At 39.1% G+C, this 25,931-nt stretch overlaps 1 protein-coding gene across 1 annotated transcript; it reads right to left on the bottom strand.

Annotated features, from left to right (window-relative positions):
* Window positions 1–9,252: 9,252 nt before the first annotated feature.
* Window positions 9,253–11,805, bottom strand: c1d (C1D nuclear receptor corepressor). The gene is made up of 5 exons (XM_062430210.1): window positions 11,782–11,805; window positions 11,488–11,629; window positions 10,615–10,681; window positions 10,198–10,253; window positions 9,253–10,114 (listed from the first exon to the last, which is right to left on the bottom strand). Exons 2-5 carry the CDS (start codon window positions 11,623–11,625, stop codon window positions 9,911–9,913), a joined length of 465 nt encoding a protein of 154 aa, XP_062286194.1. The 5' UTR covers window positions 11,626–11,629; window positions 11,782–11,805; the 3' UTR covers window positions 9,253–9,910.
* Between the last annotated feature and the right edge of the window lie 14,126 nt (window positions 11,806–25,931).

Here is a 25,931-nt window from a genome sequence, read left to right as displayed (position 1 = left end):
TTTTTAAAAAAAAAACATACACAGGACACAACATTTACAAGATGTGAAATTTCATGTAAAAATGTTCTTGCTGTCACACCCATATACATGTACACAGATCACTCATACATTACGAGTTGGACAGCTCATGCTCTTCAGTCAACACCTGTCCAAAAAGGCTTTGACGGTGCGTGCTGTATCAGACGACAGAGCTGCCTTTTCATGCTAGTTTGGAGAAGTCATCAGTAGATCCTCTTACCACCTCCCTTATCAGATGAGGCTGCATATCTGGGTGCTCCTCCTTATTTGTCTTTTAGGCCTGCAGCGATAAAGTGACGCGAGAATGACAGTCTAGACTGCAGCTGTCTGGGTATGAAGCATTCCAAACCTTCACTGAAAAGCACTGTAATCTCTAACGCTAGCACACACGCACACACACACACACACACATGCACAGGGACAGTAACACCAACCGATCTCCATGAGCAAACGCAATCAGGAGAAACACACACCTGTGCAGATACATTCACATGCACAATTATATGGGTATGCACACAGCCACATGCACCAGAGAAAACAGCCAATTGATGTCAATCCAAGCATGCAGTGACTGTGTATTAGATCATGATTAGCCCGTACTGCCTGCAGCATGCGGAACGTAGAAAATCCAGATTTTTTTTTTTTTTAACATTTTTTTTGTCAGGGGTTTTATGCTGTTTAGTAACACCACAGACTGTTATCAAAAGTCTTAAATGAACTGTCATTTAACTTTTCAGTTTCTTTATACATTTTGTTTATACTTTTCATGCAGATTCACAGTTATGAATAGACAATTCAGGAGTTTTGTCAATAGATACAAAAGCCAATAATAATAGTGTAAATACCATAACTGTTTTATGTATGGATAAGTTGGTAGATTGAAGGAGAAACATGATTATTTTATGATGTATTGGGTTTTTACAGTATAAATTTACACATAGGCTAAAGTATGTATATGTAAGTATCTGTACATTTATCTGGACAGAGATCAAGAACAAAACTCACACAAACTCGCTTGAATTTTCATCAATGAAAACTTTTTATTTTCATTCAGAAAGAAAACCCAAAACTTTTCCTCATTCTCCTCTTTGAAATCAAGTCACTTCCCTCAGCAAAGCAGGCCCACAGGAAAGTTGCAACCATGACAAATGGGTTTAAATAACGACCATGCAGCAGCAATCTCCTCACAGCGTGGTGCATTGCAGCTGTCATTCATCACGCCACCGCAGCATAACGTGGGACTTCCACAACAATTACTTCTGTCATTAAACTCCCTGTATTGTTGTCGTTTTCTCGTGTGATAAGGGTGATTACTGGCAAAGCGAGGGCTAATCTCCTCCGATCTGCTCTGCGGTAGGAGGAAAAAGCAAACCTCAGCTTGCCACTCAAGCCTGACCAGAGAGAGGCCTGTAATGCTGTGTTGGACTGCCCCTCTGTGGCTGCTTGGAACAACTTTTGATCATACTTTCAACCATCATATGGATGTTACACTCAAGGCTGAATGCTTTCTTTTTGGAAAAAAATGGCCATGAAGAAATAGTCAAAACTGGTTTTGCATGCTATCACAAAAAAAACCCTGAATTTACAAATTATTCAGGTCACTTTTTTATTAAGTGTGCTGCATAGAGGGAGAATTGTCTGTTAGTGATTAGCCTTAATTAACTCTGTGCTAATCACAAAACATGTAGATAAAGAGATGAAGTTGGAGGTTTGATTCATGTAATTCCAGTGATATTGCTATTTTCCACTTTGGTCCTAATATTATCTGCTCTGTGAACACATTTTTACTGCTGCATATTGGTCATACATGCTGATCAGTTGGTTTTTTGTGCGTTTTTTCAGTGAGTTATTTGGGTTTATATCATGTTGGCTCTACTATACTTTTTCATTCATCTAATAAAGTCAATATTTCTTTTGGGTTAATGTCTAAACTGTTCTATTTACTCTGCTATTAAACAAGCGGATTCATTTTTAGCACAACTTCAATTAATACTGCTATATTCTCTATTATGCATAGGATTTAAGTGAATCAGGGTAATGTATTACTCAAATGTCCTTTATGTAAGTTCCACTGTTTTCTTTCTTTAACTCCTCAGTATTGGCTCCTTTCAATATTGCTAATTCACAAGTTTAGTTACTGCACATCCTCTGGGAAAATAGCATCTGAAAAGTCTTAAAGGTGGTGTAAATATTTAGTAGCAGGGCATATAATCCATCCAGTTCCGCTGCAGTCCAGTCGTGTACACTATATGGACACACTGCTGCTCTCACAAGCTCTTTTATTTTCTCAGGCTACATCATTCACATCATCGTAAAAGTGGAGGCCCTTCATCACTTTACAGTACCCAGCGCTACCGTTAGCCCCAGGCTCTCTCACATCAAGGCCTACAGCCTTCCGCCCCACTCTGGCTGTAAACCTCGGTTCTGGATGTAAGAGGAAAGAGGGATGAGAGGGGTTATTGATGTGCAATAAACCCCTTTATTTTATCGAGGGAGAGAGGAAACTAGGTGTGCAGCGAGGAGAGGAGGCACTCTGGCTGTCCATTTGCAGCAGGTGTGTCTCTTTTGAAGAATACTGACGAGGAGCAGGAGATGTTGTCCATGAGCTTGCTTTGTTGTTTGTTTGCACACAAGAGCCCCATAAACTGCAACAAGCACAGAGATCTATTTGCAATTTGGACAGGCTCGTGTATATTTTTCCTCAATGCTTGGAAATGTTATTCGATTCAGATCAACCACTAACCCTCTGTTCGTGATCACAGTACATCCATGAAATCTGAACACAGTACGCTTATCATTCTGGCAATGCAGCTACAGCCACATTTTGGGATGAATCCATGTATGCATTAGATTCAGTTCAAACCAGACACCAAAAGGGCGTTTCAATTGGTGTATGTGTGCCAAAAACTCATATCATGATAGCTAAAAAGGGGTTAAATTAACATTGCAGATACCTGATAATTACACTACATTTATGAGTGACTCACATTTGATATTTTAGGCAATTAATAATTTTATCCAGAGCGACTTTCTGTTTACACAACATTATAATACCGTCCTGGCATTTCACTGCCAGCCGCTAAAGATTTTGCAATAAATCTCCAAGACAGAGTGAAAGCTGTAGCAAATGTCCATGTAGCCCTGCAATATCTATAAATGAAGATGTACGATCCAAGGAGAAATAAGACTGACACTTTTCCTAGTTGGCAAAACAATATCACATGCTGCATGCAACCTAATCTATCCAAAATATTCTTGTAAACCTGCACACTTGTATGATAACATGACTCCAGCATTAGCTACTGTATGAAGAGGAAAGTGAGATTCAGACTGTTTTTTATGAGACCTGGCCAGCTGGCCTCCTCTTCTTCTCCAGCTGTTGAGTCTTCCTGATGCAACAGAAGGGACCCGCTCCTGTCTGCACGCCATTTCACCCTTCTCCTCAACCTGCAACGCATACGTACACACCAACACACCCCTTTTCTTTTCAAAGGTATACACGCACATACACACACACACTCACTCACTTGTGCATGAGAAAAACACAGAAACAGAAGCATGCAGTGACCTTGCACATGTCTGCATGAGAAACACTTTTCATGCACACACCAATAGACACACATGATCACACACACACACACACACACACACACACACACACATAGACATACAACAGTCCTTAGGGCGATCATTTGTCATCTGGAGAGGAATCTACAGTCATGCTCTTTATGCTGAAGGCTCTGTCTTAAGGCATTCCTCTGGAAATTTATGTCCAAACAGCTGTGGTCTCATCCGCCTCTGTGCGGACCTCGAAGACAACGCTGTCCCAGGAATTATGAGGGGGATCCAATCCATTATACACCTCCAATCCATTCTTGAGTGTGCGTGTATGCACATTTTCTCTGTGTCTTTGTACATCCCTCAGCATGTGTAACGGTGAGCGTTTCCCTGCTTTCACATTGTGCTTGCAGCTGCCTGACTCCCCCTGTGTGTGTGTGCTTGTGTGTGTATGTGCACGTGTGCTTGTGTGTAAAGGATTCAGAGATGGTTTCGCGTTCAGCTCTTTGATGGGTGAACGGTTATCCCGCCGGCTTTATGCATCGGAAGACCACGGTTTAAAGGGGAAAAGCCCTGATTTCACATTGTGGCCATATGGACTGTTTAGTTACGAGGTCCACATCAGAGGTAAACAGTGGGCCACAGTAATAGATGAGGTCTTCAAACGGCCACAGAGTCGGCAGCACAGAGTGACATCATCATAAAGCTGGTCTGCACATGGGTGGAAGAAGATGAATAATTTGCATTTAATATGGATGTTTCATTTTCAAAACTTTATTTATCCATTAAAAGGCCAGTGACTGCTATTTCCTACTTCACATTACACAATTACACACATTCAAACTTGAATTCTTGAACCTGGAGGGAAAAAGGACAGCGTTTACTCATAAAGACAACCAGTCCCAAGATTTGAAGCAATGAAGCCTGTAACCTTCCATCCTCGGGCTTGATTCTTTAAAACAATTTGGTGTTTTCATTGCTAATAGTTCATTTAAGCCTGATAGATGACAGGCCAACCCTAAATCATTCTCTGAGGGTTATTTCTTTGTGGATTTTTTTCTCTTTCAGTAGATTAAACACTAACGGGGAGTAATGCAACATAAAGGATGGAAACTCAATGAAGTGTGATGATGATGTGATGTGTTTAGCGAGGAGGGTTCAAGGCCTCTCTGTGCATGTTTTCAGCATTGCATCACTTTCTTAAAAGGCCAAACCCCACTGGGATGTACAGTAGTGGGGAGAAAGAGAGAAAGAAGGAGAATTAAAGAGAAAGAATGCAATGAAGTAAAGTATGAAATGTGTGTTAAAGCTTTGTGTTTTTCTAATGAAGTTCAGTCCAGGTGCTGCTGCTCCCCTTTTCTCAGCTGATTGCTGATGATTTTGAAAAATGTCAGAGAAATGAAAAGGAGTCACTGGAACTGAACCAAGAGGTAACTCACTGCAGAAATTCAACAAAGATGGACTGGAAAAAGAGAAAGGTCAACCCAATTTTACTAATGTGTCAGATTGATCCCTGACAATTTGCATCTTGCACAATATCATCAAGACAAATTACAGTTATTAAACTTAACGTCATACTGACGTAGAAGTCATAAGTAAGAAGTCATACTGAAATCCAAGAGAATAAATATAACCAGTTACATGCATGTAATAAAGGTTAGATTAGACCATAAGGGGGTGAAAAGGGATGACGCCACTGTGAGAGTGCCTGCCGCCTTGCAAGTAAACAAATTAAGGAAAATCCTTGAGACAAGAGGGTGTTTTAATTTCAATAATGTGACTGCAAAAAAGCTATAAACCTGTAATTAATCGTTGGTTCAGTTTTTTATATTTTATTTTAATATTGAACCATTAACATTAGAATACAGTCAAAAGTTTTGGCCACACATTCTCATTCACTTGAATAAAATATAATACTGCAAGTAGTTCAGTACCTTTCTCTATTAGACGTGAATCATTACACGTCAAAAAAGCAAACAAAAAGTGCAAGAACGGAATTTTAAGAGTTAAGAAAGAAAAACAAACTAAGCTCAGTTTCTGTTGGACACCCTGGTGGTCCAAACTTCAGACTCACCTGCTGACTCTTGAAAAACTAATTTGTCTCAGCGCTGGGAGGTGAGGGCTAAATAAAAGAAAAACATTGTTATCATGATTAATCAGCGGCTCTGTCAGCTGAGCTGAGGTGGATAGGAAGTGGCACAAATGACTGCATGGAATTCCTGGTGTGTCAGACAGAATAAAGCAGCAACATTTGTCCTTCACTCACTCTTTATTTCACTCACATATTCAAAGGAAAACTTGTTCCAGCGGGATTCATAATTCCTCGTCTCTCCCTGCAGAGCAGGCTGAAATCAATTGTTTTTAAGTCTGTGAGTCTGTGGGTGATACACTCCAAGTTTGTAAATCATAAAACATCACCCAGACACAGGATTAACTGCCATAAATAAGATGTCGGATTTTCTTTTTCCTTGTTGTGAAACTTCATGTGATTTTTTTTTTTCTTTCACACACCAATCCGTACACACACAAAGCTGCACATGTTCATTTCCATTGCAGTATGAGTGAAAAAATGACATAGCTGACAGAAAGCAGCGCAAAGTGTACAGACTGTGTCCCATTTTCAACCAGACAAAAACAACCAATGTTTTTGGCAATGTGTGTCTTTTAGTTAGTAAGACAAATCTCTTAAATTAAAGGACCAGTGTGAAGAATATAGTAGCAATCCAGTGAAACAGACTTGGCAGAAATGGAATATAATATTCATACGGTTTTTAAATTAGTGTTTCATCACCTGAAAATAGGAATTGAGAAGGTGAGTTGTGTTACCTTAGATTGAACCTTTTATTTCTACATAGGGAGTGGGTCCTCTTCCACAGAGCCATGTTTTCTACAGTAGCCCAGAACAGACAAATGAAACACTGGCTCTAGTTAGGGCCTTTTGGGTTTTTCGAAATTTTCACGGCCGCTGTAGCTTCTCCTACACGCTTGGAAGGGGACAGGATAAGTCCATTGGCAACATCACTACGAGATGCCACCAAGTTCTACATACTGGTCCTTTATTCTTTATTTCTTTTTTTATTTGAAAATATAAGCTTTTCCAGGTTCAGTCTGCCTAATCAGACAGGCAGCTAGAGCTGTAACAGTTAGTCAATTAATTGATTAGTCAGTTGACAGAAACTTAATATCTAACTTTTTTCATGATGATATTTGGTTTCAGCTTCTTAAATGTGAATATGTTGTGGTTTCTTTCATCTTCTGTAATAGTAAACTGAACATCTTTGGGTTGTAGGCTGCTGGTTGAGACAAAACAAGACATTTAGGTTTAGGTTTAGGTTAATCGAGATAATAATCTACGGATTAATCGATGATGAAAATAATTATCTACATACAGCCTATCAACATATAGACAAGCACAGCTTTCATTTAAATAGTACAAATAACCAAAATACACACTGTATGAAATAAAATGTCTTCTTTCTTTTTTTAAATGTTAAAAACAAGCCAACATGGATGAGAGGTCTGAGTATTTTATTCCATGACACAACTGGGTACACTCCAACTGCTGCTGATGATCATGTGATATGAGCAAATGCTCCAAAATAGCTTCTACATGAACCTTGCAGTGACATTATTTTGTCAGCTGCTGTTTCTATTGTCGACAATAAACTTTGAAAAAATACAATGTCTTTGCAACTACTGTGTTGCTGTTGAAAAGAGCCAGTTTTCTATGATTAGCTAAAAATGCAGCGATGAAATGCCATGACAAATGAGTTTTGGGAGTAAATGGAAATGATTTGGGATTTGAACACTATTTGCAAATATAGTTTATCCATGATGTATTTCAGCATCAATTTATCCTAATCTGTTTATTGCAGTCTAATTACAGAAGTTTACCTCCTGTGAATGACGACTCATTGTATCTAAAATTATGTGATCTGACCAGATGTGTTAAGACCAGATGTGACCGGTAGGTTAATGCAGTCTGTTGTCAGCATGTCTAATCCTTCTGAAGATAGAAACGTTTGGGAGGAAGGATTCTTCTACCCCCTTCTGGCCTGAGCAGGTCATTTGGTCTAATGCCTTTCACTCTATATAATATAAACTTCCTCACCGTAGGCTGCTCACAAACAGCATAAATAAACAACCGCAGGACAAAGCAGGATTTGGAGCTTGTTAGGGTGCACGGTTTCAACATGAGAGTTTGTTTGTTCAAATTTGCTCGCACAGTGACCTAACTCTTTTATACTGTGCACATGTGGGGAAGAAGGCATAGGAAGGCGAACATTACAGAGGGGAGAAAAAAAAAGTGGAAAAATCCATATTTTTCCAATATGCAGACGGGGCAGTTCATCAGGCAAAGTTTGACACATGTCTTTGAACAGAGTTAGAAACAACAACTTGGTGGAAAAAGTAAAAGGATGGAGTAGGGTGGTTTGGCTAAACAAATGTCATTCTTGGACGCTGCTGCAGGGAGGATGAGAGAAGGAGAGATGATGAAAAGAATGAAAAGATACATTCCTGAGAATCTAACTCACTGCCTCACTGTTTCCTGGGCTTGATTAGAGGGATGCAGTGACTTGCGGGTGCATTAAGATTAAGATCTTGGCTGTCCAGAGGGAATCACAAAAAGGAAGTAATATGGGTGTCTTTATCTAACGTGACATTGTTTTTTATAAAAGGAAGTCTAATTACGCCATACACTTATACTGTGCAGCCATGCAGCTGCAGCACACACCGTATGCGATGGTTGCAGAAGCCATTTTAGTGATTGAAAGGTCACATGTTTCACCCACACAAGGCTTTGTCCAAATGGTTTCATTGATTAAGGCTTTCAGTGAGTAATGCTTCACTTCATTTGTATTTACCAGTATACACAACTCTAATTGCATCATAAAGTCATCCTCTAACCCTCTCCTAAACATTTTACTTTTTCCTTCGATTTTTTCCCTTCTTCAGCGGAGCTCTATATGTCTTATAATTTGGGATGTGGCTCTGGTCCACATATCTACTATGTTGATATGTAAGGTCAAGAATATGAACACACGGTTTCAGTTATTCAGTACGAGAACTGAAGTTTAAAATCTGCACACGCAGCATTTATTTACTGTGACACTGATGATCATTAGTTTAGACTATACTGGGAAGATATAACTAAAACATGAACAGCCAAACCTCGCCATAAAAGCTGAAAAGCTTTGCTGTAAATAAAGATTATTTTTAAGAGCGTTCATCCAAAGACACCAACCAGAATGCAACCACAATATTTTACACAGCAAAATGAAATTTCAGATCATCATGAGTGATGATCCATCAGTGACAAATTTATACAGTACCTACTGTTGCATATGTTGCTATCTAATGCGGTTCCCTTGTATTAATCACAACCTCTTAAGGTCAAGCACAAAAGTTATCTTCAACTCTTTGGACTGCATTCGTTGCTAGGTTGGTGGTCATGTAAGTAAAGCAGGTTATGAGTGAATAATAATTGGTAGCATCTGCTCCTGGGATGTCAACCAAACTGTTGTAATATCAAACACAGCAAAAATTTTAACTTGTCATACTAGTCGCAGTGAGCACTTGAGGGCCCTAAAACCGAAGAACATAAATGGAATTAAACCATCATTAATTTTATTATTTACACCTGCCTTCCAACTGTGATGAGTCAACATGACTATTTTACATAAGAATTAAACCACCAATTCTTTTCGGGCACACTATATTTCAAGAGGAAGAAAAAACTCAAACATGATTGGCAAGTATTTTTATGCAGAAATCTAAGACGCCAACAAAAACACATGAAACATGGCATTCCTGTAAAAAATGTACTGCAAAAAACATCTTATGATTCACAGAATCACTTTCAAAATAGTGAGAAATTAACATTTCTCATTTATCTAAAAGAAAGAATCATACAATCTTACATGACATATTTCAGTACCTGATGGGCCAAATTAAATTGTTTTCGTATTTTCGGAATAAAACAGTATTTTTAAGTTATGTGACCCTACAGAATGAACAACTCATTGCCAAAATAACATTACAAAAATATTACAGAATTGGGTTTATTACATTTTGGACCAGCTGCTGAGGTCAGTGTCCAGAAAAACACACAGCAAACCTGCTATGCTGCGTCATAGATGGCTGTCAGTGTGTCTCTAGTTCATCCAGCAACATTTGCTGACTGCTGCATGGAAAGATGCAAGGATCTGACTCCAGAATAAGATCGGGACCGGTGAGCCGTCCACATTAACAAGATATTAGTTGTGTTGTCTTATATGATACCCTGTCACACAGCCTTAGAAGTTGCCTTATGAGCAAACGTGCCTCTTTTATTTCAGCTCTGTTTTAGACGCTTTGATGGCACGTTGTCAGATGTGTTTGCTGCTTTCTTGGAAGCTGCTTTTTTCTTAGGATCCTTTTCATCTGGTTCATAGAGGGCATTCCTGACAAAGCGTGCTGCAGCCCCCTTATCCAGACGGGCAGCTTTCTTCTTGTCTGTAATCTCTTTCACTCTGTTCATGTGTGTCCTGATTCGCTCCTGAAGAACAAAGAATTATTGCAGAGGTATTAGACAATGAACATAAATAGAAAGACAGAATGATAAGACAAAAAAAAACATACCAATTCCTGTTTGATTCCATGTTCTCTGGGATTTAATCCTTGCGTAACCAAGTACACTGTAAATGAGGTCAAAAGGTAGAGATTTTAAAATGTGTGTTAAAAAGAATATTAATACTGTCCTCAAAAAAGGGGGATGAATTCCCTCAAAAAGTCAAGACACACTGATCGTCAAGGTAAAAATGTTGAAACTGTGACTATGTGACAAAAACAAGACCTGATGACGATCCAGAAGAAGCTTTGTATTTGGCCTTTTCATGTAATGCCATAGGGGAGATATATGTATCACACATGTGTGTGGAGGCAACGTCACATATCCCTCCGACATCATTACATCTCAGTGTTGTTTGGACTACACTGCCAACCTCAAATGTATGTTCCTCTAAAGCACAGAATATAGAAACAATATAAAGAACTTACTCCAGAATAATGAATTGAGGGTGTAGGCAGACATCAGGTCTAGTTTGGCTTGATCCAAAGGATCCAACTGTCAATAAAGCAGAAGCAACATTTAAGCATCACATCATATTTTCAGTAATCACTGTATGTTTTGAGGTTTGTATTTAAAATGATGCATTTCGCGGTGTGAATCTGAGTGTGAATGGTTGTATGTGATTAAAGCCCTGTGATATACTGGCAACCTGTCAACCAAAATGAGATGGGCTGCTCCTCACAACCCTGGACATGTCACTTTATATATTTTCACCACTGTGATGTGATGTTTTCTCAAAGGAGCATTTTGATTTCCACAACCAGGTGTTAATAATAATAACATTAACTACATTTTGTTCCAATCTAAGGCTGCAGCTAACACTTATTTTCATTAACTGATCAGTTGCTTGGTCCATAAAATGTCAGACAATCATGAAAATATTAAATCGCGGTTTCCAAAAGATCAAGATGAAATATCTTCCTTTGTCCCAACCAATTGTCTACAACCCATTTTCACACCTGTGCTCTTTAGTTTTTAATGAATTAGACTCTGGTTCATTTTCCCCTTTTGGTACACTTGTTTGGGCACAGTAATCACACTTAGATGCAGTTCAAAACCCTTTAGAGAATTTGGTCTCAGTCCCAAGCCAAAGCGAACTGTGGAGCAGTTTGTTTGTGGAGCAGTTTGTTTTCCAAAACATTCACCTAATTCCAGGAATTGCATGACCGTGGGCACCCTGCTATTCCTACTTGTTGTGTAATGTATAAATGCATTCCCAGTGAGCCAACATGTACAACAATGTCTCAGCTTTTACTTCCTGCCTAATTCCCACTGTGAAAAAATAAAGCTCTTTAGCCTACATTTTGCGTCAGGTCATTTCTGGGCATGGACATCAGCTTCTCCAGCATGGTTTTGACAGAAGAGGCTGAAGAGTCGAAGCCTGTGAGCTGTTCATCTATCTCATGTGGGTAGTCATCAGTTCCCATGTCCGCTGCCATTTTCCTGTAAAGCAGTCAATAAAGTCACATAATATTTAGCGGGTGGGCTGTAGCATAGTGGCAGTAGTGTATTTATTTAATTAGCTAGGCTACAGACGAGACAAACAAGCTCATTTAACACCTAAACGTGACAACATTGAGCTATTTCTGTCTTACCTTTCTAGCACGCTGCACGCTGTAGCTAACAGGAAGTGACGTTCAACAACAACAACGCGGCTCGTCTTCTTCTGAACTCAAAAATAGAGTATACTGCCGTCTGGCGTCTGGAGGACTTTAGCCTAGGATTTTTTCTTTTATTTAGATTGTTGATCAATAACATTGTAACACAGCATAACAACATAACATAAAAAGAATAATAAACAAACAAAACACACACATGAAACAAACAATACAAGCAAAACAAAAGAGCTAAAACTACAATAACAAAATAAAGCAAAAACAAAACAATTAAAGTCATTTCGTTTGAACATTGAATAATAACATAACACAATCATAAACAGTGAAATTAAAACCACAAATAAAGACACACAAGAGGTTTAATTATTAAGATAAAAAGTTAATGTTTGCATAAATTAATAGTTTTGGTTAATGTTTTATTACAGGTTGTTAGATTCAGTAGGGTTTGAAAGCATAGTTAGCGTTATATGTTAATAAAAATGTAAGTTACTTAAAAATAACTTAATATTATTTTTCTTTATAGTTTAATAACAGCTGTATTTGCGAAAAACATTTTTTTGTACATTGTAGAGTGACCACAACTGACCATAAGTTTTTTATTCTCCTCATATGGTCTAAATTTTATGAGACTATAACGAAAATTGATTTTTTAAAAGCACCTGATAGCAACATGTTTTTGGTTTATTTATTACGCTGTTTTATCCTCTGAGTAAAACACGTTTAAAACATGTCAAAGTTCACTGTTAGTGAAGGCATTTTAAAGTGTTCACGTTGCTATGGTAACCGTTGCTATGGTATCCCGGGGCTTCAATGTGAAGCTGAGTGCGCTGGTATGTCAGACAGTAGTTTGGTTTGGCTGCATTAAAAAGACTTGGATCATTTTACATTGTTGGAGCGAAACACACAACTAAACATTAGTCATGGACAACTGTGATTTAGAGAAGCTTTCCTTCTCCGTTGGGAAGCTACAACCAGTTTATACTCCAGAAGTTACAGATTACAAAATGACAGTGGAGAGCGATGTCCACAAAGTGACTCTGGACCTGATGACTAGTGACTGTGGGGCTTCATACACTATTGTGAGTACTGTCCTGCAGTAACTGTAACTATATATGTAACTATATATATATATATATATATATATATATATATATATATATATATATATATATATATATATATATATATATATATATATATATATATATATAGTTACATATATAGTATATATATATATATATATATATCTATATATATATCTGTGTGTATATATATACAGGGTTGGGAAGGAAATGGAAATGTAATAGGTTACAGATGACTAGTTACCCTAGGATAATGTGGGGCATTGACAACTAAGCTCCAGTGCATTTTTCTCTTTTTCTATTCAATTATTTTAAAGTTTACTAGTGTATCCAAACTGTGTAAATTATATTGTTTAACATTAAACATGTGAACATACAGGCAGAAAGCAGAAAGCAAAGAAACATGCAGACAAAATTAAATGACCAAATATGTGTACATTTCAGAAAGTTTTGGCAGATAAGGCTGCGTTGTATAAATCAAAGTATTTCTAAGCCTAAAAAATCTAAAAATTCTGAAACAATTTGACACAAGAAACATTAGTATATGTGACATTTTTCAATACAGTACAATATCTAAAAATTGTCTTCTGATTTAACAAGCAAACATCTCTGGGATTTCATAATGATATTAGGTGTTGATATAATGTATTGGTTTAATATGTAAATGTGGTGAACAAGTCAGAATTGCAAAAAGTGTCCCACATTACCCTGATCCACCCTCAGCAATTTAGCTATTTCAATGACTTAAAGTAATGTAACTTTTTACATTTGATTACTTTTTGATTATTTTTCTAATTTTCTATAACAAATGTTTTCAGCTGTTTTCACATAAAAGTTAACCTCATCATCTGCACTAATGACGGTTGTATTTTTATGTTTCAGCACTTTGGCGATGGCTCCAGCACCATTAAATTGAACGATGGGTTGAACAGTGTAGAAATTGAGGTGGTGGCCGAAGACGGTACTATAAAGAAGTACTGTGTGGAAATCACCAAGCTATCAGCAAAGATCGCAGAGCTCAGTCATCTGGCTTTGGAAGGAGATTTCCCTCTTCATCCAGCATTTTGTACCAAAATCTATGAGTACAGTAGTGAGTATAAACAAGTATTGCTGTGCTATTATTTCATATGTTAATGAATACAAACAGTAATATATGTTGAAATTAGATGTGTATGCATCCCTACAATATCTATAAATGTTAAAAATACCTTTTTGTGGTATGTTGTCTCCCAAATGTACAGAAACAAACATCATCCGAATATTAGCACCTTACACTTCAATATAAGATACAAATATTGTATTGATGTTTCTTATTTCTGTTTCCCTACAGGTATTGTCACCTTTCATTGTAATGCTGTGACCCTGCTTCCTGAGGTGCCAGACAGAAAGATAAAAGTTACAATAAATGGGGCAGACAGCTCACAACCAGTCCCACTGAACTTTGGAGACACTGTGGTGGAGATCACAGTTTGTTCAGCAGATGGCAGCAATTCCCAGGTAGGATGAGCCAGAGGTCCATATGTAGTCAGTGCTGATGTGATGGCTTTCGGTGTGTTTCATTAGCACAGTAAGTTGTTAAAATAACATTTTGAAACATATAAATCTTCACAGCCTTGTGGTTCACCTCATCTTTATCTCATACCTACCTGTTAACCTGCAGTAATCTTACATTTTGAAGCCTCACAAACATTCTTAGTTGCCCAGTTTTACTATAAAAATCAGCTTTCTAGAATAGAGTTAGGTGATTTTCGGTTTGTTAAGGATGCCACACTAGGTTTGTTTTTTTCCCCCAGTGGTAACTAAAACTGACACCCCTCTAACTCTGTCAGGTGTACACAGTGTTGGTGACTCGAGAGCTTATTCCCATGGCTGTGACCTTTACTGATGGGAAACAGCAGCTGGACTATGAATGTCCAGTATCCTTGAGTGCTTTTTATAGACCTGTATCCATCAGCCACAGGTGAGACTTGATTAGGAAGACACTGTATATGAAAAAAAACAGTAGTAGCATAATCATTTTAACTGCATTTTTCTCAAATAAAATACAATAAAATAAAATAAAGTGCAAATTCGTATCAGATGCACAATCAAACAGACATTTCTAAAACCCTAATTGAGCACATTGATGGTTATATTGTTTCACTTTGGTTAATTGGATTTACCATTTAAGACAGCACAGTTTAAAAGATCTAAGACTATGCATGCACTTGTTACTAGTACCACATCTAGCTCAGACTTTTCTTGTTGATTTGCAGTGACCCAAAGCACATCTTCTCAAGGCCTTATATCGAGATGCTGGCACGAAGATCGAACATCGACCCATTTAGCGATTTACCTCTGGGAGATGCCTGGAAGGTCATTGAAGGGGACCTTGACAAGAATATGTCTACTGCTCTGATCAAGTGCTTCTTTTCTTACCGAGGTACAGCTCTTTATTTGTTGACTTAAAGGTCAAGGGGTAGAGTAGTAGAACCACAATTATTTGTATTTGTTTTGGGTTGACTAAGTGCAACTGAACTTATTGTAACAAGCAACCCTTCTGGATGCTCCACCATTAAGATTTTTCTTGACCAATTGAATTATTTCTGCCTCCAGAAAGGCTTGTTTAACTACAGCATCATTCTTCTAGGCACACCTGACCTAAGTCCTGATATCATGTAACATGATGTTCCTGTAGACAACTATTATGTTGCTGTAACCAGGATGATTTTATTACTTAACTAGGACCTCATTTATCAGCTATTACTTAATTAAGACCTCATTTATCAGCTGTCTTGGGCTGAAGGCTTGATTTGGCATAACGCCTTCTTATCCAGCAGGCTTCCTCCTGCTTAGTCAGATGAGTATCTTATTTATAGACAATCCAGAGAACAACCATAAAAGTGGCACCGGAATAACATGCAACAGACATCTTTCCTATAGTAATAGTTAAATACAATTGTTGGAACTGAATTTGCATTGTATTCGAGAGAAAGCAGTTCTGCAGAGTTGTTAATTAAACTAAAAAAGACAATCATATGATAAAACCTCTCATAAATGTGTTATTTATCTATATTATACAATCTTTACTAATATCAAAAGTAGAGGACAACACTAGTAGCCAACCCTAGTGAGTGATTCATTGTGTATTTGATCTCCTTTTGACCACAGGATGTGACAGTGTGATGAAACTGTCTGAGCTGGGATCACACTCTCTGGACTGTCCACAGAAGCCCACAGGGGACCTGGATGCAAAGGTCAGTAGGAAAGATCTAACAGTACTCTGCGCTGCCAGAATCACTGCTACTGACCTTACTCATTTTTTATTTACAAGTCTGCACTCCCTGCACAGTGACTAAGTGCTGGTATATCTGTCTCATGTTTGTGAGTGTGTAAGCTGCCTGTGTGAAGGTGTTTTTCAGATGAGATGCAGAGGTGTGATGGTGTTTCTCCATTTAATTAACTGGTATTATACCCTGACTAAGAATTAAGAACCCACTCTGTTTGAATGAATAAAATCACCATAGATTATTTTATGGATGGAATTGGTCAAACGCTATTCACTTTATCCATATATGTGAAATATAAAAATAACATATTTGTATAACTAGGTCATTTCTTTCAGGATGTCACAGAGACGACTTGGTATAAGAAGCACTTTGAATCGACTGATTGCTTGGAAATAGAGACTAAACACATTTTGGAGGTAATTGAACTGTTACTTTATTTTCTGTGTACAGTCAGTTCAATTTCTCTGACTTTTGTTTCTTTCTATGTGTTTGATATTTACATTTTAGTAAACTAGAGACATGCAGAGTCAGAACTGCCTAAATCTTGTGAGGAATTTGTGTCAATGATTCTGATGCTGTAATACAATCACAACTTTCATAGTTTCACATAGATCACACATGTTAAGAGAGCATATTTCCCTCTAACATTTGGTATCACTTAATAATATAAGATGATATTTAGTTAGTAAAAGATTATATCCGTGCTGAATTTGAGTGACATGATAGGGGCTATACGGTCATCAACTCTGCATGTAATGTACAACACTACTCCTGCTTGTTGAAGCTTTACGGCCTTCGTCTCTGTTACTTGATCGCTGAATGATTGTTTTCTTTGTTCACTACAGGTGCGTAACTGGGAGGAAAGACTACAGATGACAGCAGGAGAAGACAATGTGGATAAGCTGTGTGACATGGCCCAGGATCACCTGAAACTCTACCGGCAATGCTTGCCAAAACCAGGCATGTATTACTTTACAACACAAGAGTGTAGGACCAGGACTTAAATGGATGTCAAGTACTGTATGATAACCAATACCAACTACAACACTGATAGAGCATAATTCCCCCCTGAAGTCTCTGATACACCTTCCCGACACCATTAACCTTCTCACCCCCTATAGTTTTACACTGTAAATCCCAGTGCACAATACTATAGTAATACGAATGCTTTGTTATCTTCTTTTTGTCTTGGGAAGAATACTTTTCATGGGTTTTATCCCCAAAAAAAAGAGTGCAGGCCAGAAAGAATTAATCGGAGTTCATCAATTTTCTGCAGATATTATTCTCATTAACATATCTGCACTAAAGCCTTTCCTTGCAGATCCTTTGACTTACAAAATTCAGCAGAGTTTATCTGAATTATAATCCACTTTAGAGGACAGTTTCTGGAGTTTATTTTGTATTCCTCAGGTGGTCTTATTATTTAAAGGCGTCCTCGGCCAGTGGACACAGCAGTCATTTTCTTTGCCTCACCTTGGCACAGTAGTCAGCTTCAGCCATTAAAAAATACATGAAAATGGGCTAGTTAGCGGTTGCCTCTAGAGCTACCCCTATTATCTGATGTGCCAGGCACTCAAGTTACCGCTCGTCTTTTCTCAGCTACTTGTGCCTTACTAATTGTTTGATGACTTTGAGAAGTGACATTCGAGACTGATCCCAGAGGCCTGAATGAAAGTCACTGGAGCTGAACCGAGAAGTAACACCGGAGAGAAACGGGGATAGAGAGAGAGAGAGAGAGAGAGAGAGAGAGAGAGAGAGAGAGAGAGAGAGAGAGAGAGAGAGAGAGAGAGAGAGAGAGAGAGAGAGAGAGAGATGTTGATATGAGATAGGGAGGGATGGACAGTTAATCTTCTCCTCTTAAAAAAATTAACAAGCTGTTTCTCTTGTAGTGGATCAAGCTGCGTATAGGATGATGAATGAACTGTGTTCTTCTGTCTGACCTGCTGCAAAGCACAAAGATCATATTGTATCCTTTTTGTAGATATTATCAAAGCAGGGGAATTTAGCCTCAGTATAAAATAGTGATTATTCACTATAGTGAAGCTTTTAGGTTTGTCCGGGTCCCTCCATTCTTCCCCCAGGAACTTTAACACAGGGCCGTTTCTGTGATGATATCTTTTAATATCTAAAGAGACTTTACACTGAATTTAGTTAGGCCCACAGAACACATTTAGTAGCTGAGATGTCCATTTATCTGGTTTATATTAGTTAAAGAAATAAAAAATGATTGTGAAAAGTACAGCAGCAGCTGCAGGATGGGTGTGCTTCATAGGTTTTGTAATATTCTGTGGAATATAACAACGTGTGACATCAGTGCAGTCTGATAGAAAAAGGGCACTGTTGCCAAGGCAAGTTACACTCTGAATATTTAATGGAAAGGACACACGCAATTGTAAGTGAAAGAAAGAATGTGGCCAAATGGGAGCTCTTCTTATTCCTCATTATTCAGTTCAATGTACTGTAAATGACAGAGATTAAGGAAGTGTTTGTGCTTGGATGAAACAGAAACAGTGTCTGAAACAGTAGTGGAAGAGTTTGATTTCACAGTGAAATAAAGTTGAAACATTTTCATGAGAAAGTAACACAAGTAAGCAGCCAAATGCTGTTTGTCTTTTCTGACAGTCACTACAGTCTGACACGGAAGTAGAAGTAACTATTATATATTAAATGTTATTATACCATTAAAAATAAAATGAGATTATAGCATTTAGAGGATAGCATCTCCTTGTGTTTTTAACTACTGACTAATTTTCCTACTGAAACTCATGACTCATTTTTAAAAACAATTTTAACTAAATGTAAACCTAAACCTGGTGCTGCCTGATGCCTTTAGTACAGATGAGCAGAATACAGTCACTGTGAAATGTTGTTTGTCAATTCTATATTGATGCAAATTCTCTTACAAATATATGCAAATACTTTCTGGGCTTGTTGTCTGTTATGTGCATACTGTACACCACAGTGTTCATTTTTTGCATCTCCACAGGGGACATGTTGCATTATGAGGACGAGCAGTCTCCTCTTCATAACCTGGAAGAAGCTGCTGTCAACTATGCATCAGCTATCAGACTCAGCTCCGGCGATGCCCGACTGCACTTCCTGCTGGGTCTCGCTCTGGAGGAGCAGCACTACGCTACAGAGATGTATGGCCTCCAGAGGAAGGTAGTGCCGGGAAATGTTATGGGGAAAGCTCTCACAGTGATGTAAGGTTTTGCACAGATGAGTGGCTGTAATGAAATATGCATGAGTAAATAGCTTCTGTAAACCTTTATATTAAAAATCCTTCTGGCATTGACACAGTTAATCACATTCATACCTGGCTATTGCTACAAACAAAATGTAAATGCAAGTTGGCCTTCAAGGATCCTGACTGAGACATTTGGTGATGATGCACCGTGCTCAAGGGCTTTCCCACTCACATTATTTCAGCTGCTCTTCTCCATATTCTACATGCCAACACATCTTTGACCTTTATCTTTCTTTAGGGCTCAGATTCCATTTTTCATTTGCAGCACAATAGCCTGAAAATCAATCGTGGTGAAATGTTCAGAAAAATGTTACTTTTGCGATAAAGAATTTGAATTGTAACTGTGAAAACCTAACAAAGTGACACACTCTCTCCTCTTTTCATTCCTTCATCTCCAGGTCGACAAGGACAAAGATGAAGTAAGCGAGGCTAAATCAACATCACGTCAGGATGACATCCTGGCTGTGTGTAAACTCCATGGTTTCGTCGGCAATCCTACCACAGAGAACCAGCTTCAGGCCTTGGATAAAGAGTTTCAGCAACTCAGAGATCAGGGCCAGTCCGGCAAAGCTGATTATGTTCAAACACTCTACATTTGGCTCTTCAAGAAAACTGCCAAGGTAAGGGTGTCATACTGTAGGCTGCTTTTATGTTTCTTGACAATGAAGTTTACTTTACTTGCTCTAATTAGGAGCACCAGTGAAATACTGTAAATGTAAACATCAAGAGAGATGTGTTCTGACCAGCTTCTTCACAGATTGTTGAAATGTCATTCATCAGCTGCTCTTTCTATCACTTGCACTGCTGTTCACTTGTGGCTTAATATCAATCGTTTCTAGCTTGATGCATGACAAATGACTATTGATTGGATGTACAGTCATACCATCTCTAAGCCTGCCTATCCTGTTCAGAGTTATGTCACAGTTTAGAAAGCCCTTACAAAGGCTTCAGAAAGTTTAACAGTAATAATGGTCCATCATCACTGACTACATCCCTTACCACTGAGTCACTTTATATAATTTTGCAATTCAAGTGTATTTTTAGAGAGCAGAATATTGTGACATTTTCCATTGCTAGATGTAGCACCGCATCCTTTTTAAAATGCACCAAACTGCCACAGTTTATGGATGCTTAAGTTACGCATTTTTATATAACTTGTTGAGTAATGTCTGTAACTGCCGTGGCTGCTCAGACTGGCGCCATCGACAGCACCCAGTAAGTAAATGGCCATCTATAAATGTCAGATGGATTGAACTCCCTTTTCCCTTATTGCAGGACAGCAGTGCAGCCGTACACGATGAGGAGAGCTGTGTCCACCGGGCACTGATGAAATACCTAGACGCCTGGTCTCTGAGTCCAGACAACTGGGAGTATAACCTCCATGTAGGAAGGCTGCTGCTGCTGCAGGGAGGGACTAGGGAAGCTCTCCAGCACCTCCAGAGCGGCCTGGCATTACAACCCCTACAGCCAACACTTAGGTCAGGTCATAGTCAAGTCTTGTTGGTAGCAAAAACAGAAATACAGTATCCTAATTAATTAAAATGTATTCACACAGCCAGGGAGTCTTTACCTGAGGATCATACATTGTGCACTAGCTCATAGACAGAAAACATGTCTGAAATATCACCTGAAGAGGACAATATATATTATGCTGCCAAGAGATCAACAATGAGATTTGTTCTAAAACTCACAGACAGCCAGTGAAAACAAATATGATATCATGATTATAGAGGTAATGGAAAATTAAAAGTCAACCATGGATGGTATGGCCATACATGCAGAAATGAGGCCTAGCAGTAAAAGAGGGTTCAGATTTAAAAGTATACTTACAGTCTACAGAGTGAGAACCGATCTTCAACATTTCTTCTGTGTTGCCTTCACTGTCCCAGGTTCTTTACAGGGCTGGCTCTGCTGCAACAGGAGCAAAAAGCCTCAGAGGACACAGAGAAGGAGGCTGCTCTTTTCCTACAACAGGGACTGGAGCACTTTATCAGCCAGCGCTGCAACAGGAGGTTTGTGTGTGTGTGTGTGTGTGTGGAGGTGGATACATCCAGAGAGAGGGAGATGGTGTCAGAGCATGACAATATCAGTAATGTACCAGGATCTTCGGTTTAAGCCTACATAAGGGAGAATATGAATGGTGTTGTTTTCTATTGAAGAACTTTCAATGTCGGGATTCGGGGTCAGGATATACAAATTTAGGCAGCACAAGACAATCTTAATCTAAAGTGGAGAAAGCCTAGGCGAAGGTGTAGAGATCTGATTCTTCACTACTTAAAAAAATAGCTGGTTACAATTTGGGACAGAGCAATTACTCTGATTTATATTCAATGAGTTCTGATCCTCGCTTTTGATTTGTCTGTTTTGCGTCTATGTCACTTCATCACAGTCATGATAGTTGATGTGTGTGTGTATGTGTGTGTGTTGCCAATCTTTGTCTTATTTTACTCTACAGCTGGGTGGAGCAGGACCCATCAGACCCTCTGTCCAGCCACAGCACACAGTTCCTGCGAGGCCTTCTCACTCTGGGCCAGCTGCAACAGAGAAACACTCTGGCAGGGAAGGCCATGAGTGCTGAACAAGTCTATCACACGTACGTTACAAACCAGAAGTTTTGTTTAAGTAAGAATGAATCAGCGGATATCAGCTTCAATTAGCAGTCTCAGTCATATCCAGTGCTAAATTGTGACTCAGTTAAAGTCTTAAAAATCACATTAATACAAACACAAATAATACAAAGTTTTAAAACACTGTATAAAAACCCAGCGTCTGCTTATCTTTGTGCCGAAATGCTTCAGTATAGCTGTGCTGACTGCCCAGAGTGTGAGTCAGTGTGTGTGTCGTGCTGAAGTGAGCAGGCAGCTGGAGTGGGTGCTGCTGGATGCTCACTTTGCCCTGCTGCAGAGGCTGATCCAGCACAGTCAGTGCCAGGCTAACACTGGAACTGAGAAGCAGTCCCAGGTGACAAAGAGATGCCAGGCCCTTACAGCTCTGATACGGCTCACCTCTATCGCCCCCTGTCAGGAGCTGCTGGACATGCAGGAGAAGGTACAGTGAGTGTGCCTGTTTTGCAAGTTGACAATTCCACATAATTCTGCCATTGTTTTAGGTCGCTGTACATTAAAACACTATAGCTGGACCATATTGTATATTATCTGTTATGGCTGTTAGTGTCTGTTATTCTCTGCCTTTGTGGTGATACAGAGAAACCAAACTTGTGTCTTTTGCTGCTGTGCGTAGGCGTGCCAGCTTGCGGTAGTGACCACGCCCCGGGACAGTCATGCCTTGTGTCTCTTGGGTCTGGCACAGCTTGCCCATTATGACAAAAATCCAAATTCAGATGGGTCAAAGGTTGCCATAGCTGATGCCTGCCTCAGCTTCCAGGCCAGCATTGAGTTAGAAAACAAAAGTCAGAGCGGAGAGCCTCCTGAGCAGTTAAGCAGTGAGTATATGTATTATACTGTCTTTGACATTAAAGTCTTTGGTGTCACTGACTTGACTTGAGCAATTCTGTTCATTAAATACTGTATATTAAATAAATATGATAGCTTTTTGTAAATGAATTCCAAACACTAACACATTAACACATTATTCGACCTGTTTGTTCAGAACAAAATTGGTGGCAGGCTCGACAGGAGGCTGAGCACAAGATAGCCGCCAAGCAGTCTATCACCCAGCCAGAGGGAGTGAAGGGGCCCTCTGACTCCACTGCAGCTAAAAGAGGAGCTAAGCAAGGGCGGGGAGGGCTTGGTCAAGGGCGGATGACAGGAGCTGTAGCCAAAGCTGCTGTTCCTGCTCCTCCGGCCCCCCTTAGAGGAGGGAAAGCTACCCGGCCTCCAGCCAAAACCCCAGCAGGCAGGTGAGTCATGTTGGTGGCCTGAGTCAAGCGTTTGGCAGACTCATTTTGTGGTTGTCCATTTTTACCTTTTTATTTATTCATGGAGGATTTCCTGTGGAGGGATATTTTATTCAGTTCTATCCTTCTTCATTTTCCTGCCAAGAGCAAACAAAATCTTTGACTGTTCATTGATCTGAGCTGCCTCACTGGAGAGGGTTTTCTAGTTTCCTTGTAGAAGTTGTTTGACAAGAGAAACATTTGAATTCAGGGAACATTTGTTTGAAAGCTTAACATAATAAAAAATTCTGCTCATTTAGTAGTTGTGCGTGAATAAGGACATTAACACTGACAAATGTGATGTGTATGAATTGTTTTTTTGTATGAGCACAAATTTACCTTACTGTACAACAACATAAACAGACATATTAACAGATATATTTTATATATATTATTTATTCTCTTACAGGGGGAGAGCTGGAGCGGCAGCAGCAGCACCAGCAGCACCAGCAGCACCAGCAGCACCAGCAGCAGCAAAGCCAGATAGATCAGCCAAACATTGCAACCACAGCATCAAACCTCAGCTCCCTGCCAGCTGTGGTTCCAATACTGTTGAGCCAGCAGAGGGTAAGACATGAAAGAAGCATGGTCTACTCTAATGCAAGGGAGTGGCAGATGTTTGTATGGGTGAAAATGCCTAAGAATCTTTTACAAAGTCTTACTCTCATGATTTAGATGAAGCTAATCATATTTTTGAACTGCAGATTGTGCTATTTTGTAGTAGTGTGACTGTGTTTCATGAAAATTCAAAGTTCACTGCTTCATCCTTTTTGCAAGACCATGTATTCTGTACATTTACCACGCAGAGCATGAGAAAAATGTTGTCAGTGTGAAACCTCACAGCATGAAATCAGATCAGCAAGAGACCCCTAATGCCTGTTTCTTCTTTGTTTTTCTGAAAGGAAATAATTATATTGTATGTGTGCGTTACTTTGTGTTTAAGAGCCAGCTGTGGCAGACAATGTCATCGTGTCCGGTCCAGTCAACCGCAGGTCTCATATCCCACGACTGGGTCTGGCCCGCACCCTCTCCCGTTCTGCAGATGCACAGGACCAGGCAAAGCAGCTCTACCAGGAGGTCATCTCCATGAAACCAGGGGTCTGTTTTATTTAGATTACAGCCATTTCCTCACTGCTTCTACAGTGCAGTTTACAATGACTCTGAAATTAGACAACACTTCTCATCACTGAACTGGGTGACTACAGTCATTGTGATTCATTTCAGTGAAAAAGATCACATTCTCTTGCTGGTTTAGGTGCAGAGCCAAACATGAGATATCAAAGCAAAAATAAGTATATATAGTATTGTATTCACTGCATTATTTTAAAATGTGTCGAATGGATTCATTTTATGCTCCTCATTTAAATTACCACATGGAGTTTTTGACCACTAGTAGTGCTATATAGTAATGTTTTTGCAGGAGGTTGCACACATTCATGCACATGTGCACACATGGATCGCATGTGAGCTATTTTGCTGATTGACTGTTGGCAACTGTAATGCACACAGACATGGATTTAAACAATGCACTATTTAAAAATGTTTTTTAATTGGCTTTGCAAATGTTTTATGAGGAAGAAAATGAATTCAACATTGTTGAGAGAAACAACGAATTTGAACAAGAAAACTCCACAGGGCCCCTCTAAGCTGATGGATGTGCTAGTATAATAATAATAATGAAATCTCTAACAGATAATTATCAATGAATCCTAGATTTGGTCCACTGCTTGCAAAAGCTGGTTTACCCCTAAAAAAATCTGTTTTACATACTTTACCTTGTTTAGGAGGGAAAAAAAACAATGTTTGGATACATGCATATGTCACAGGTAGATATGTTTTTAGAGAGATTACAAGCATTTGGCAGGTGTCCAGTGTTAATTTCTCTCGCTGTGGTTGATGAATAAACCCGCTGTCTAGGTCCATGATGCATACATCGAACTTGTGCAGCTGCTGGAGCCATCGGACCCTCAGGCTGCAGTGGAGGTGTACTGCAGCTTCCCTCTGAAGCCCGTGGCCGAACAAAGCTTTGATGACGCCTTCATCACAGGAGAGATTGTCCGCATGCTGATGATGCTGGAGCTGTACGACCACCCGCAGCTCAGCCACAACCTCGTAGCATACGGCAAAGTCATGGGCCTAAGTGATTACTATTCCTGTTATTTGAAACATTTGTAATAGTTGCCAGAGCAGTGGAAACACTAGTGAGCAGTGACAGTATTGGTATTAATGTGAGCTGTTTGTAGGAATCATTGACTTTTCAAATGGATAATGACTTCAATAAAGGAAATAATTATATATTATTCAAAAACATATTCATATTTTGGGAGTGATTGCTTAAAATGAAGTGCAAATATTTTAAATACTAGTTAAAAAGTGGTCATTTGCACCACTATGTGACAAACTCCAGCCCTCACATATGCCATACCTGTTTAAATATATGTACTGTGTATTTGCAAACACTGGTTTACCGCAGTTCTCTGGGTAGTTACCATGACTATATATAACTAAAATGTGTTGTTTATAGTGTTGCATTGAAATCATGCAGCCAAGGCCCATGTGACATGCCATGACATGCTATTTATAGAGATGTATCACATTCAACTGGTGCGATGGCCGGATAGATGGCATGGCTTATT

This window comes from Scomber scombrus, chromosome 12 (assembly GCF_963691925.1).
Source record: "Scomber scombrus chromosome 12, fScoSco1.1, whole genome shotgun sequence".
NCBI classification, from domain to species: Eukaryota; Metazoa; Chordata; class Actinopteri; order Scombriformes; family Scombridae; genus Scomber; species Scomber scombrus.
The sequence above is the reverse complement of the archived record's forward strand: the minus strand, read 5'-3'. Positions and strand labels throughout refer to the sequence as shown.